This window comes from Lineus longissimus, chromosome 3 (genome assembly GCF_910592395.1).
Source record: "Lineus longissimus chromosome 3, tnLinLong1.2, whole genome shotgun sequence".
NCBI classification, from domain to species: Eukaryota; Metazoa; Nemertea; class Pilidiophora; order Heteronemertea; family Lineidae; genus Lineus; species Lineus longissimus.
Window position 1 is genome coordinate 5,885,264 of NC_088310.1, and position 16,093 is coordinate 5,901,356.

Consider the following 16,093-nt stretch of genomic DNA (forward strand, 5'->3'; position numbering starts at 1 on the left):
GTTTTCAAATTCAGTTGCCACACACAGAAAGATGAAGAACTTATATCTCTCCAGTATGGATACTCTTGTGCAGAGAGCGTTCACTACTACTGCCTTGGTCCAAAATGTCCATTTGATGTCCTATCTCCAGGATGGTATCTTCTGAGGGTTGACAAGTCCATTGGGTTCCTCGGTCCAAGTCGCAGAAGAGTTCATATTGAATGGTTTTTCTTCAGTATGAATACCTTGCCTGTTCCGTCGGTACTCCATTGACTCTTCATCCTGTACATATACCTCGTCGGTACTCCATTGACTCTTGATCCTGTACAGATACCTCGGTGTTCTCTGGCTGCTGAAGCTTACTCAGTTTATGGCATGTCCATGAACAAAAATGCTCTCTGTCTGCTCCGCCTGTGTTTCCAGGGTCTCGACAGCCAGATACATATTGCAGGCGTTCGTCTCGTTAAAGCTGAAGCCATTGCAGGACGTATTGCGGACGCAGAGGATGGAGCAAATCGATTGGCTGCCACATGCCTCGGAGTTCATCAGCTTTGTCATGATGGTGGATTGGGTCTCGAGCCTGGTGAAGGACTGGTCACACCCGTCCCCTGAAAGTGACAAAGTACTATATACTGGCATGAAATTTTGTGGTGCAGTTTATAAATGGGTGGCACTTCCCGTAACCGTCACTGTAAGACATTGGGTCAACCAGCCAAAACAGCATCGGTGGCATACTTAAAGGGGGACATAAGGCAAGAGCCAGTTGGTCAGACTAAGTCGCACAAAGTCCCCAATTGAGGTCTCTCATATCTCACTGTACATGTGCATCCAAAATCAACAACAACCGGGGTCGCAACGCCCCTTCAGCGCTCGCTTAGATGACAGGTGTGGATTCTGGACTGGGTGGGGTAAGGTGGTCCAAACACCAAAGTGGTGAAGATATCTGCATGTATTGAGCAAAAAGGGGGACACAAGGATATTGCATGCGGGGGATAAATTATAATTACCATTTATCTGCTCCGCTTTAATAAGAATAGCCCTGAGCGCAATGCTCCTCTGAGCCTCTTCCATGCCCTTTACATTCACCCTCGCAGTCGTACTGAAGAAGTCGCTGGTATCCCTGCTAAAAATCATAGGCCAGTCCGTGGATCCTGCCTCCATCTTCCTAACCGCAAGACCGTAAGGCGTTATTCTGTTGGCGTGGACACCAATACAATCGCCGGGTTGGACCTGGGTGTGAAGAAATATTTAAAGGACCATTGCTATTATAAAGGGCAATATCACATATGTCACCAAGAAACTCTCGGCTGCCCACAGTCACTCCCTATTCTATTCAAGAGGTTTCCATTAACTAATAAGAAGCACTAATGAAATGTTAGCTGGATAACGATAGATCGGCGGACTGTCCTTCGAGCGATGGCTGTCTATATCTGTCTGCATCACGGAGTGGGCCTAAATACACATTTTGATCCGTGGTAATGCGTATATATAGTTTACCCAGTCTTTCAATATAATAAGACTCTTGTTTACCAATAGTTCCTTTTACCGTTTGAGGATCTACTGCGTCCGCCGCATCGGGTGATAAGAACTTTTCCTAAAGGGAGACAATAGGCATAATAGGTAGGAGCCAGGTGGGCAAGAGTGAGTTATCAAATGGCCCATGGGTGTCTCTACTATTTCACAGTGGACCCTAATCCCTACGGAGACGAATGATTCCGTAGCTCCTGCCCAATATAAACGTCATAACACCGCGGGCCAACCTTTTGATGAAGATACGTTTGACCATGTTTACCTACCATAAAGGGCGTTGTCACAAGTACGGTTCCGTTCCCCTTTGGGGGCTTTACAACTTTCGTAGAATGTACCAGGTCAAGGGTTAGGTTCGCCCCTGGGACGGGCCTGAAGACGTCCAAATAATAACTGCCGCTGTTGCATAGGTTAAACATTTGCCATCCGATGAGATATGCCTGCGTTTTGAATGTGAACGCGTCGGAAATGAAAATATTCAACCATCCTTGATATTTGTAAATGGATACGGAACCATCTGGCTCAACTCCCTGAAGTACTACACTCTTGCAGGGTAGCGAATCCGAGTAGATGAATCCAAATTGGAACAAAACGAACACAAAAAATAAGGAAGTCGTCTGTGTGGGCTTGATCATTGTGTGTAATTCGGTGGACTAATTCAAGTTGTCCCCAGCACATGACTGTGACTTCAAATACAATTGGATGCTTTTCTCAACTAGGTGTTCTTAAAGGTTGAGTAGACCCACCGCTATGTTGACGGCCGTCACAAATCATCTAATAAAATTGCAACTTTACATTTATAAGTTCTGGTATATGACATTTTCTTAAAAAGTACCAATTTTATAAATTCTAGAAGGTTTCTGATGAAAATCTAAAACAGCTATGCGAGCGAAAGTGTACCAATGCGTCGATGACGGCCATCGGATTACGGACACTATAGGGAAAATGTAATTCTCTTTAACAAAATCACTGAAAATCTCACCCAAATACGAAAAGTACATATTTGTCTCTCATGTTTTCACACCGTTTCGCTATGTGACATTCAAAGATGCAACCTCTTCCGGCAAATGTGTTTTTATTGACACCACAAACAGAAATATCGACAACCGTCCCTGCAAACAGTGGACTAACACTAACCCTTAACCTCAGAAATCGAGGTAACACAGGAAAACTAATTACTCTATCAAATGTACTTGTCCTTGCATCTGGTTGCGACGTTGTCCTCAAAAGACCGATTTGGGATGAAGGGATGGTTTGTGAAGTATCTCAGTTTGCAACAATGGTCATTGCGCTCGTGCGGCTAGCCCTGTTGTTGAAGGAACTAGAAGTACCAATTGGTACATTCCACTCCCCAAGAATGCGCTTTTCTATCAGGTAGCTCGCCAGAAGGACCACACCCGAAATCCATCCCAGTTTGCCCTATTTGTTCGTTTTAAAATGGAAAAACGGAAAAAAACGAGATCCAAGAGGGTCGTGTTTGGTGTGAGGTGATATTCACGTCAGTCATTTGGTTGTGACTATGTCCTCATAAGACATTAATACAAAATACATGTACAAATGTATGAATACAATTGAGACAGGGAATATATGGACCAGACCCTGGTTGCTCTAAAATACATGTAATATGTTAACATTAAGTCCGGCGTTTGCTGTGACCAAGGTAATAACATGCCTGTATCAGCGTCTTTCCAAAACAAATCTACCTGTATCAACGGAGGGTTTTAGAGGGTTTGTGAAATTTTTCGTTGCTGTCAAATACCAAAAGATCTTGCGGAGACACCCCGGCCATCGGGACCTAAATTCAGGAGATACGGTCTAAAGTTATCAATACATATACAATACAATGATGACACGTATATAACTGAAGATAATGTTCTGGATCGATCTAGGTTGACTTGGTCCGGTGTGCGTGTACAGTAGAAAATGGGCACGGGTGTGCGATCCAAGTTATCCGATGGTCATTACGTTATGTCCTCGGTAGATTTCGTAGAATAGCAATTACTGAAGCAGTATTTGGTCGGTGAAACTGGAGTATTATAGCAGAGCCACGTTATTGTTTATTTTACATCCTGGCCAACTCCATTATTTGATCGGCGAAGCCTTTCAGAAAAACAGGCAAATAATAAAGCTGTAAGCGCCGATAATTGCTGAAATAAAATATTTATGCGAACGCAAACTTGTGAGGACTTTGGGTAAAAGACCATCGTCTTCATAATACTATATGTGTCTGGAGTGATGTTGCTTTTTTATCATTGGAATTCTTTGCATCTGAAAGTACAGTATCTTCTCCCAAGCGAAACTGTCTCCGCATGCTAAGCATGGTGGCGATTGTCTATAATCCGTGCCAAAGACCGCCATGTTGTTTTTAACTTGGTCACTCCTGTTTGTGCCGATTTTCACATTGTGTCTGCATTCAACTTTTTCAAGGGCAAAAAAGCTTCCAGAATGTAAGAAGGGGTACTTCCGAGGGACTGAGCCAAAAGCCCAGCCAGGCAAATATAGAGGAAAGTTGACTATCTGCATTGCAGCGGTGTGCACCTTTCAACAAGAGGGATATCTTATCGGATGGGAACTCTACAATAAATGGAATAGTACCTCATATTTTGTGGACATTTTCAGGCCCGTCTCTGGTGTCAATGCGGCCTTTGACTTGGTGCATTCGACGGAAGTTGTACCCCCCTATAATGGGTGGGGTAACAATATCATCCCGATGATAACACCATTCAAGGTATTTTGATATTTTCGACTCGCGTGTCTTTGTATTATGGTTGCGTCCGTGTCGGGATGGTCGCTGCACAATCATGTCGTATAATCGCTGTCTCCGTAGTCTTTTGTCTTTGCAGACCATGGTCCATATGCTCGGAATAGATCATATTTTTAACGATCAAGATGATTTATTTAGCTATTAGTTCATCATTGTTCAATGATAAGAGTGGAACAATAATTCCTGGTACGCCGGTTGTGAAATATTGCCTGGCGCATATGATTTTGTTGGTATTTCTTCAGGTTCAAACTGGTGACCATATTGGCATCCATAGCGCACAAATTGGCAACAATGCCAAATATGGTTTGGCATGCAGATTCGATTCGGGCAATGATGAAGTTATTTCGGACTCAACCAAAGTCAACGCGGACCTGGTCTTCAACCAGAGAGTCTACCTTAGTGGTCATGAAGTGTGGACCAAGGATACCAGTTTGAGGGCTATCGTCATGGATATGGTCGCCGAAGGAGGTACATTACATACTGATCAGGGTCTGCCCATAAAACGATTTACATGTATATCAAATCTAACTAGAATTCTAGATCAACGACCCCTCCCTCCTGAACATATGATGAGACAATCTCAATTATATAACACAACCCTTCTTACTTATACTCACCATCATGAACGATCCCTTCCCTTGTGAAAAACCTACAGCCGAGATAATTACGCAGGGCATGGACCGGATGAGTTTGGCTCAGTGTTCTAGATCTGATGACAAGTCATTGATTATCTGTCTCACCAGCCGTCTCCCGGTCAGTCTTTACTGTCTTTCCATTCCTTGGTTGTTCCATAATTGTGGTGCTTGATAGCTTTGACTCTCATTCTGTTTCAGGTACTGATTGCCAGGAGTCTTTCGTCAGTCAAGGAGGCGAATCTGACATCGATGTCGTCACAACATTGTTACAATCGCATCTGTCTGGTAGCGTCTTTGATTGTGCCAGAAGTTGTAAAGACCACCTAACGTGCAATGGCTTCAGTTCCGACAATAATACGGGTACCTGTAACCTGTATCTTGCAACAAGGACAACAACATTGCAACCAACGCAGCCAAAGAACTTCTGGTACTCAATCAACTTTCCTTGATGAGTCTTCAATGCGAACACACGATTGGTTGTGCTTTTGAGACAAATCGGCCCATGGACAACACAGTGAGAAAATTAAGCAGTAATATGTTGCCACCATCTGTTAAACGCTGGGTCGAACGCCAGGGGAATGGAGAAGGAACAACCGGAAAACTCATTTACTAGCTGTTTCATTATTTCTTTTCCAATCGAATGAACCTATTACCACGGATGTATAGCACATATCCGTGCTATTACCATCATTCCACATGAATATGCACTCCAGACGCAGTGGACCGGCCTCGTCCTGTCGCCAAGGAAAGACGATCAGGATGACGAAGTGGACTGCACAGGGATCTGAATGAATACCGCGCCCAGACGGAACTTGATGACAGGATGAGGACACAGAGTGCATCAGGAGATGAAGAGTCTGCACACGGCAGACAGCTTGTCCATTATCAAGGGGCAGAGTCATATGAATACAACATCCCCTTATCACTGTGGAACATTGATATAACTATAGCATGACTAACCAGGACACTGCTATAGCAAGGACGCATATCTTTGCTTTGGCTGTGGCTCCATCGCTACGTCCTAAATCATTTAAAAAAACGAGGACACCTCTTATAAGGACATCCTCTGGCTGCTTCAGATCTGCAATGTCGAGGACGCTTCCTCGCGAAGGACACATTGTATATTTCACCTCTGATAATCGGACAATTCTTTATGAAGACTATCTTTTGAATCTTTCACCTCTGTAAATGAGGACACTTCCAAATTAAAAAATATCATGTGTTATTTTCACCTCTGTAATGAGGACATCTCTTCATAGTGCAAGACAGTCAAAAGAAAACAGCAACATTCAAAGGAGAATTCATTTTATGTACTCTGTATTCGCTAAAGTTCCTACACTGTGTCAAGAAAACTTTTACAAAGATTAAATAGAACAATGTAACAATTATATTTTGTCATCCAATTTTCCAAAGGTCAACAACTCCATTGGTTAAATCACCATCCCATGACCTTTGGAAGGCCAATTAGCACACTTTAGCTGTGAACGCCCAAATATTATGACATAAATGTGATAATGATTAAGAAAACAGTTTCATACAGAATAGGCAGCAATACGGAACATGAAGGAATGATGATTTTTGTAGTTCAAGAGTTGAGATCAGTTGTCAGCAGAGTACTTATATTTCTATAAATAATTATATCCCTAGTTCAATCTATTATAACAATACTAAATGATTATTTGATCACAACAATGATTATAAGGTGTAAATTGAATACAATATTGATTTCAGAAAAATATAAATATATGATTACCATGTCGAATAAAGATTTCAGGTAAAGAGAATTTTCTAGATCTCCATCCTTATCAGAGACTTCTTGAAGACTGTACACCGTGAAATTTTTGCTAGCATTTTATCACGGTTCACAGTAAGTTCCTATTGAGTAGTATGAAGTTTATATAAACCTGAAGAAAGTTTGTTTTAAAAACAATCAACAGAATAGGACCAAATTTTGTCTGCTGTATCTAATGGTCAACAACAGAATTAGAAAGTTAACTCCTGAGGAAAGATGGCTGAAACACGAAGGTGATTCATTCAGTTGATTATGTCAAAATAAACCTTGGTTTCATTTCATCGGAGACCGATAATTTATCCAGAAAAATTTCGACCCCGTTTACGCCATGCATATAGGACTACACCATTTCAATATCGCCATCTTTACACAAATAGGCTGATCAAAATCACACACTCACTTTTAAAAGCCTGTTCCCCCTGCCGAAGTGATAATGAACACAAATTCACTGCACATGCAATACATGTATCAAAGTCATGTGCAGTAGCGTAGTAAGGGTCGGAATCTTTACAAAAATTTCATATATTAACAATTTGACTATTCATACATTAACAATTTAACTATTCATACATTAACAATTTATCTAAGTGTAAATTACATGCGATGCAAATGATCATGAACCCGTACAAAAAAGTTTGGTCATTTTCAATCAGCTGTGCCGACAACTTTATTTTAGCGCTCATCCATAAACATCAATGTTTCACAAAGGAGGGTGGGGTAAGGCCTTGTTAAGATAGTCTTTTCAGGTAAAACATTGGTCGATTGTAGCCCCTACACACTAGGTAGTCATAAATACTTTATGATGGGACTTGCGGAGGGGTCAAATTCAATTCTAAAGTTGTGAGGATTGTGACACACATTGATGTTGATGGGTTTATCACACAGGTGCCATTTTTAAAGACCTGATTACACCACAGTTTGCTGCTTCGTTCGCTTGTTTTGCATTTGAAATGTGCCCTGCAGTGAGAAATACAGCAGCAGCAAATTGCTGGTAGTGGAATCAGGCCTTCATGATTTATGCAATCGTGCTGCTAGGCTGTGCGATGCTGTACGTCATCTTAAGGATATGTACTGGTTAGCTACCTATGCTGTAAACTGCCAATTTTCATGCTGCTTTATTTTGACCATTAGCAAAAATTTCTACAAATATAAAAATTCACAATTTTCATTTTGTTGCAATACGAAATTCCTTTCGTTTTTTCAATCCCCAAAAAAAATTTTATTTGTCATTTGAAAAAATTTCAGCAAGAATTTTGCAGCTTATGGCATTGGACTTCATTTTAACAACATTATAGTCCATTAATCAACAGTTGCTGCTGGTGCAGTACCCGGTATCACCAGAATCTCTAGTGTAAATAATTAATAATATGCAGCGAATACTTCATCGCCAACCCTGATCTTCCCTCCTTTACCATTGATGGCCAGATTCACCCCAAGGAGTGGAGCATTGCCAAATTTCTGCTCTGGTCGTCCAAGACGATACCTGAAGCAAAATAAAAGTAGTCTGTCACAACACAGGTACAATACACCAATGGGCACACTTATCAAATATTTGCACCTTTGGAATAATTTTGACGAATTTGCCAATATGATGGTCTTCTCCATCACATTTCATATAAAACTATATGAAACTTGTAGGAAGATTGATGCCTCCACCAATCAGGGCACCTCTCAATAAAGGACACTGTTTTTGCATCAAAATAAATGAAATTTACGTCTTTTGCTCAGGGATGAACACTTTTCAATGGATCATTTTCAATAACTCTGAATAATCCGTTAGATGACTTACTTTCTCATGGTTGTGAGTGGTTCTGCTTTATCGTCAGGCTTATTCCCCACATCCTGGTCAATGGTCACAACCACACACCTGTGACATGGTTTCACCTGGAAGAACTTACTTGAGCCAATTGTCACATATTCAAACTTGTCCTGGAAAGGAGAGAATGAAGGAATGTAGAGTCAATTCACTTGGAATTGTTCCAACTCGAGTTTTGGGTATATTTCTGAACTAAGGATTGAAGTATGGTACGTTACTAGCCTGACTGAAAATTTGATCACAAAGTAACACGTTACACAGCCTTCCTGATGTACATGCATGCCAGTTAAGGGTACCTGTTTACAGAAAACACTCACTTCCTCATAAGGATTGCAGTCATCAATGAGAATATTAGCACGGTAGAGACTTGCATCAGTCTGCTTCTCACAACGGGAGTTGAGGTCATCAACGGACTCTTGGCTTAGGAGATTGTAGGCACTGAAGTCTTGGAAGCCAACCTGAAAAGTATCAATTATGGATCAATGGTCAATCAATGAAAGGGTATCCCGCCTAAAAACTAAGTCCGAAATCTCCACCCTAACAGGTATGACTAAGAGAATATGTAAGGCATTGCTATTTCAGAGCAATGCATGAGAAGATGGGCAATGGGGTGATACTGTACACGTATTTTCAAAAGACATGCTATAACAAGTTTAGAACATCTCTACATCCATGTTAACTCAAAACTCTAGAAACTTTGTACCTCATCCCCCTTCCTGGAAAGATTGTCGAATGACTTCTTCGCAAGCGTCATGTCCCTCTTTGGAAGTCTAGGATCTGCATAGGCAAATGACACATCATCACGACCAAGGAATTTACAAATCCAAGCCTTAGGCTCTGGCCCACAATCCAATGCCTCGATAGGCTCACCCCATACTCTGAAACAAAGGAAAAGACGGTAAAGAGATTAACAGATGATATGATTGAGAATTACATGACCTCACCCAAGTTGAAAATGGCACTGCAGGGGGAAAACGCCCAAGACAGTTGGAAAAATCAAAATGCCATTTTTTTGGTGAAATGGAGCTGGTATCATTACTTACTTCATCATCCTGATCCTCTCTGTATCAATAGGAGCATTAGGATCCAAGATGAGGGTGTCCATATCTGGTGCATCAACATGCAGTTTGTCACCATGGAAACTGGTGCGGATGATAGCCAAGCGTGGATCCCCAGGTACTGTCTTCTGAGACAGGAATGTACCATTGTCATCAATGACCATCCAATGCCTGTAATTGAAAAAATGTGTTGAGTTGGTAACATAAAACATACGAGATGCCAGCAAAAGATTTTCAGTATGAATCTTAAATAACCCCACTAAAATCACTGAAGGTCCCCAGCCCATGGTCAGATGGTGTAGTGGCGTCTCAAAAAGCAGGGTACCTTTAAACTTTTTCTCTGGCTGACAGTGACAATTTACAAAGACTTTTTAGTTTTTACTCAACTGATTCTGATGCAAGTTACAGCATTTACACTTCAGTGTCATAATTCTTTTGCACTAAATAAAACAGAGAATCGTATACTTTCAACCTTAGAGTAAGTACTCTAGCTACTACTTGTACATACACACGGCATAGGGGTAGGCCTACTTGGTCATATTCACTGATGCATGCGGCGTATCCTGATTGTGTACCAATACTAGAATAGATATACTTGCCTGTCCAAAAACGGACCAACTTTCAGTCCGAAGTGATCACACTCCGCTTCTTGCACCATGATGCCTCCACATGACTTGATCGGATGAATAAAAAGTCCGGAAACCTTGCCAACAAGACCATTCTGCTTTTTGTGGAAGTAATAAGCAGCAGCAAGCTTGACACCGGCCACAAGACCCAAACCAATTAAGGCAGGAGGGACGGTCGACAAAAACTTTGAGTCTGCCATTTTGGCGATTTGTTACATCCTCGATGACAACTTCGAGGGATGTCGGATTTTTCCTTGAAACGACAGGTGACGCCACCATTAGTTCATGTGTTGGCAACTACTGCAGCGCCATCTCCAGAGAAAATGATATAAAAATTTATAGCTGTAAAACCGGACAGAAGACGTTTCGACTGCCCTCTCAATGGAGTCCTTGCGTGGATTAAAGATGGGTCGGGGATGGAATCGGTTACACAGCATTCTCTGGAGCAACCCAGAAGTATTAAGGTAGCAGGAAGGGGTGGGCGTTTGTGGTTTCTGAGTGTGAGGGGATATAGCGGTGTCTGTTGACTGTGCTTTAAGAGAAACTAGGCATGATGCCATGCATGTGGTTTCAGTATTAGATCTTTCATTCAGACACATGACTGAAATTGATTGCCGCTATCTTGGATGTCAGCATCCGGAGATTCAGGGTTTTGACAATCCTACGTCATAAACTGTGTCGCCAGTTCAGACTGTAAATCCTATTCAGGCCGAATTAGTGCCACTTTCTCTCATAAAACTTTTTCACAACACACGGTAGAAAGACAGTGAACATTCTGCGATGTGACAAGTGACACTTCAACAGTCTGGCAAGAAGTTGTTCGATCACACTGCTGAGACATTATAGAGAGAAACAACATTATTTTTTTTGTGAGAGGAACCTATTTATTAATTGTGGAATGCAGTCAAAATGTGAATTTTATCTATTGTAGTGCACCCATACGCTTAGCAAGAGGCATAATTAGGATTTATAAGCAATGTGCCGAGTAATGCTCCCTGTCTTTGTCTGAGATTATGGAGAATGTGTTCGTGGGCCACTATTGATCCCAGTTAGGCATTACGAAATGTTAGTCCCATCGTTCAAGTTTTTTATCTGACTGACGATGTGCAGGGTGTCATCCGAGCTGGGAATATCCTCTTATCAAACTTCGTTTGGCGACAATACATATACCGCTGCGACGGTCCAGACATTTTACTTTCTGAACAATCCGGCCAGTAAGAGTTGTTGCGTCATTCGGATGCTGTATGGGCCGCGAAGTCATTATTTAGCCTATATCTTTGACAGCCCCTCCAATGACGTCTCGCACAGTATACCAGCATGGAACAAATTGGACAGACGTAACTACATTTTAGCAAGGTCAGCATTTGACTATTAGTTTTTATGGTATTGCAACACGACTATCAGATTGTGAATCAAGCAAGCAACTGCGCCATTTGATGTCTTAATATAATCATGAGAATGTCGTATTCACAATCGGTTTGTCATCGAGTCACCACAAAGTGTCTATTCCGAGTCTCTTTGAGTCCTTGCCTTTGGGGAATGGGAAATGAAACTTCCAAGTAACCACCGCGATGGAACGCTAGGATGAAACACTCCGCATCCCATCCTCAAGAGGTGATTCCTCAAAGACTATGCTTCCTCTGCCGCTGCTGTTGATATTGCCCCGGTCCCCCCGGTCCAGGTTGGTAGCGATGGAAATGTGGCGGGGGCAGCAGGTGCGGCCTGTGCATCTGTTGATGAGGGACGATGAACGTTGGGCGGGGCCCGTGCTCAGGATGCCAGCGTCCGTTTGGGTCGACCTCCTGAAACGATATCTCCAAATATCAAGGCTTCAATCAAAGACTAGGATCATGCCGATCCACCGTCGTTGTGCGTGAGGAGACTTTAGGACTGTTATTCACCGCCGATAAGTCGGCATGACTGGATGTTCCAACCAAACGACCAATTCTTTTTCAATCTTCTTCGTTTTTTTCTTCGAGAAGCTAACAACGAAAAAGTTCGTTGAGCCGGGTGATTAATCAAATGCTCATATATAGATGACTTTATTGGGCAGGATGAAAGGATTTTGACGACATCATATCGAATGATGACGTAGCCAGCCAGAGTGGCATGGTGCAACGCTTGAATGAACTTACCCTGACAGCTTCACACGTCATTATGCCATTCCTCCATGCATAAACCCCCAGGTATGACCGTTTCTCAGGCCATGGTCCGTCAAAGTAGACATACTGAAGGTTCCTGGCGTAGACGTGGGGGTTCTGGACGTAGCGACGTTGGCCTTCGTCCGCAGATGCGGTGCTTTCCGGCATTGTGTCCGTCAAAAACTCAGAAATACAAATTAGGGCCTACAGTTGAATGGTAAAACTATGCATACGAATCCATGCATTGAACAACACTTACATTACTAAGCAGTACGCAACTGAAGTAGATTACGAAAAGTTACGAATTGTTATGTCACTGACTAATGCATGTCTGACCGACCCCCTACGTAAGACAACGTAACCATGGCCAGCGGGCACCAGTTGGTACACTCCGGATGCAGCGGACCGGCCTCGTTCCTCACCCAGAGGTGACCAAATTAGGATGACGCAATGGGTTGTCCCGAGAGTCTACCAGTTGGCTGGTTCAGCCAGTTCACCAGCGGGAAAGTTTCAAGGGAGACTACATGGGGAAGAGACAGGTGGGCCAGATTAATTTACACTGAGGTCCAGACAGGTGTCTCCTCTATCTCACCGTGCATTGGCACTATTCACCTTTGAAAATAGTAATCCCCAAGATAGGCTACTGCAGACTGCTCAGTTTTCTAACTGCCCATCTTTGTCACCGTCACCCCAAACTCCTGATGACTATGGCCCCCTTTAAGGAAGCAAACTTTCCAGCGCATCAATGCGGGAGATCAGAATGATGAGGACTCGGTGATGAAGTGCCTGAGAATAACTAATAGATCGCTGTACTTGGACATGACAAGACTTCATAACAGCTTATTTTGTCAATAAACGTCGCCTGGGCTGAGAAGATGTCACATAAGTAACGAACCCGGGAATGAATCCAGCAATCAAATCACTTTACGCTCTATTTCCTGTATAGGCCTTCAAGCCAATACTATCATGTGTATAGTTATGAGAATATCGCGAAACATTCTGAGCTATTGTATGTAGGAGATTTTGGCTATTCAGTAGAGAATCAGTTTTTCAATGGTGGTTGTCCTCAATTTTGGTGAGCATGACGAATTTCACTCTCTTTGTGAATATGAACATATTGATATCACTATCCTGCATTGGCTGGACACAAAGGTATATAGTCAGAGTTACTCAGCTGAGTAATTCGTCCTCATATCAATATTTTGAGGATATACGCAGCACACAAATACGCCAAGGAAGCAGATTGTAATCGATTTCGTTCGTCCCACCGTCTTACCGATCAAGGGATGTCTTTGGAACCTTTACTGAAGTATAACCAATTATTTTCAAAGTACACGTTAAATAGTTCAAAATCTGCAGAAGCCTGTGTAGAAAGAACTGAGCTCTTCATAACCGCCGGGAAACGACCGAAAATTGTAGTCTTAAAGCCTGCAAACGTTTCGCATCTGACAACTCGAGATTCTGAGACAACTATGGGCCCGTATGCATGGCACGATCATCACCAGGACGGATATCCAGAGGACGGGGCCACCCAGAACAACATCGGCGGATTGGATGTGTCTCAACTGGAAGATGTAAATCTTCCGACACAGACTCGGAAACGCTTCGTTGACCCACGCCTGTTCGCTCGGAACCTCCACTATGTCTACTTCGAAGGACCGCGGCATCGGAAGGTCTATCTGGGTGTCTACTCTGTAAAGAATGGTGATCTTGTCTGTGAATCAGTCAGGGTATGTTCACTTTATCATCAGCTAATCAAGCATGCGCATACCCGACCTAATTACACTTTGTCTCTGCCGATGCGACCATGTCTCTCCTTAATTTATGAACCATACCAATTTATTATACTGGTGGCGTAGTGAAAAGATGGCAGGTTGGAATTCATCTTATCTGCACATCCTAATACGACAGCCTACGTAGAACACATGCCATCAGTACAGTTCTTCTACGATTGCAGTACGGCGACATAGCCTGCAAGAGCGGGACTGGGTTACATCTGCAGACAACTTGGTGCTGAAGTCAACATCACGTTAGTGTCGGCTAACTTATTTTAGGCATTCTGGCCCAGGCAGTTGCTTGTGAACGTCAGACACATGCTGTGAGAACGACTAAACACCGGTGAATTGTGTCTCTTTAGATAATCCTATCTCTCACCACTCTCCTGTTCCGTTTATCTGTCTCTGTATTCTGTTTGCAGGAAGTAGACCCATTAGGTGAGCACCACCCGGACTTTGGGCCGAGGCCGACCTTTACTATTCCGCCAGCGCATTACTACCAGCATCAACAAGGGCGTCACCTCCAACGACCAAGGAAGCACAGTCTCTAGTCGGAGAACCGCGACCAAAGAACATAGTTTTAGGCCGACAGTATATGTCGGGAAGGTGTTTGAAGATGCCTTACCCAACCAAAAATGCAAAAATGTATGAAATAAATACAACGGCTACAAAGTAATTGGATTTGTGACTGATTTCAAAAACTAAAACAAGATGACATTGTAAATGTCTGATGGTTCCCGATGTGCTGAATGTTGAAATAAAGTTCTGTTGACACTAGTTTTAATTCGAATTGAATTTAAACCTTAATTCGTATTGAGTGTTCACACTGAAAACGGTGTGGCACGATGCGGAACCGTTTTATCGACATCAGTTTTTGATTCGAATAGACCATATCAGGGTAACAGGTGGCACCACATGACGGCAGAAAAGACGTCTCCAAATTGTTTTCAACGTTATTCCTCTAATGACGTGGCATACTGATCGCATTGTCCGCAGCTGCTTTACTACAGTCAGGTGATGCCACCTTTTACCCTGATAAAGTCTAATAGAATAGTCTATATCACTCCGCTAGAGGCCGTGGACGTATGCTACTAGATGGCGACACATGACAGGACAAAAAGGAGAATCTGGCGGGCTTCTAATGGTTTTAAGGTTAAGGCTCCACAACTCAACCCCTTCGACAGACCGAGATAGGAGAGGATGCCTGCTTCATAACTTTCGACCTTGCCCTTGACGTTTGACCTTCAAAGCATCACAGAAGATATAGATTGGCATGTTGTTCCCGTGTCATAGACTAAACAGTTGAAATATCAGTGGTTTCATTGGCAGGTGATTTGACCTTGACCTCTGACCTTCAAGGTCATTGCATAACCTGAATGGGCAACCTCAATAACCTGGGCATAGGTGAAGGTTCCATGACTCTACTCCTCCCACAGACCGAGATAGTTCAAATTATCAAAATTGATATATGAAAATCTCATGATATCTTAATGATCCAAATGCCTGACACTGTACATTTTCATGTCATTTAACTCTTTGGTAACTACACATTACCTAGACTTGGTTGCACATTGCTAACTTACTCAGATGTCAAGATATCTCAAAATATCAAATTCGATATATCAATATCACCATGACCCTGATAACTGAGATTGAATTTGATGCACTCATTGAAATCAGGCACATCAATAACCTAGGGTAGACCTTGTTTCCAAACTTCTAACTTGAATAGGGACAGAGATATTCGCATCTGAAAAGTGTGACAGACAAAATCTCACATCTCAAAATGTCAATTTCACCATGATCCCCGTGTCGTAAGTTGGCAATGATGGGCTCATTAGATTGCTAGTGTCCACAAACCTAGGGGTAGGAACTGTTTCTAGACCTCTAACCCTCATTTTAATTGAGCTGTGACAGTCATAAGACTGGACAGACACACACACACACAGACACACAGACACACAGACACACACACACACA

At 42.5% G+C, this 16,093-nt stretch overlaps 1 protein-coding gene and 1 long non-coding RNA gene across 2 annotated transcripts; both read right to left on the minus strand.

Annotated features, from left to right (window-relative positions):
* Nucleotides 1-518: 518 nt before the first annotated feature.
* LOC135485547 (uncharacterized) lies at nucleotides 519-2,137 on the minus strand. The gene is made up of 3 exons (XR_010446588.1): nucleotides 1,776-2,137; nucleotides 987-1,209; nucleotides 519-587 (listed from the first exon to the last, which is right to left on the minus strand). It is a non-coding gene; the product is annotated as an uncharacterized LOC135485547 (long non-coding RNA).
* Nucleotides 2,138-6,205: 4,068 nt separating this feature from the next.
* On the minus strand, nucleotides 6,206-10,422 carry LOC135485548 (mitochondrial amidoxime-reducing component 1-like). The gene is made up of 6 exons (XM_064767667.1): nucleotides 10,171-10,422; nucleotides 9,557-9,742; nucleotides 9,217-9,391; nucleotides 8,831-8,971; nucleotides 8,487-8,626; nucleotides 6,206-8,180 (listed from the first exon to the last, which is right to left on the minus strand). The coding sequence occupies exons 1-6, from the start codon at nucleotides 10,395-10,397 to the stop codon at nucleotides 8,057-8,059; spliced, it is 993 nt and encodes a 330-aa protein (XP_064623737.1). The 5' UTR covers nucleotides 10,398-10,422; the 3' UTR covers nucleotides 6,206-8,056.
* Nucleotides 10,423-16,093: the final 5,671 nt, after the last annotated feature.

What these genes read in the sequence shown, in the direction of transcription:
- LOC135485548 (XM_064767667.1), bottom strand. Translation starts at nt 10,397, where the DNA reads ATGGCAGACTCAAAGTTTTTGTCGACCGTCCCTCCTGCCTTAATTGGT. An exon ending in GTTGGTCCGTTTTTGGACAG is followed by an intron (nt 9,743 to 10,170) that starts GCAAGTATATCT and finishes TTTCAATTACAG; the next exon opens with GCATTGGATGGTCATTGATG. An exon ending in ACTGCAATCCTTATGAGGAA is followed by an intron (nt 8,627 to 8,830) that starts GTGAGTGTTTTC and finishes TCTCCTTTCCAG; the next exon opens with GACAAGTTTGAATATGTGAC.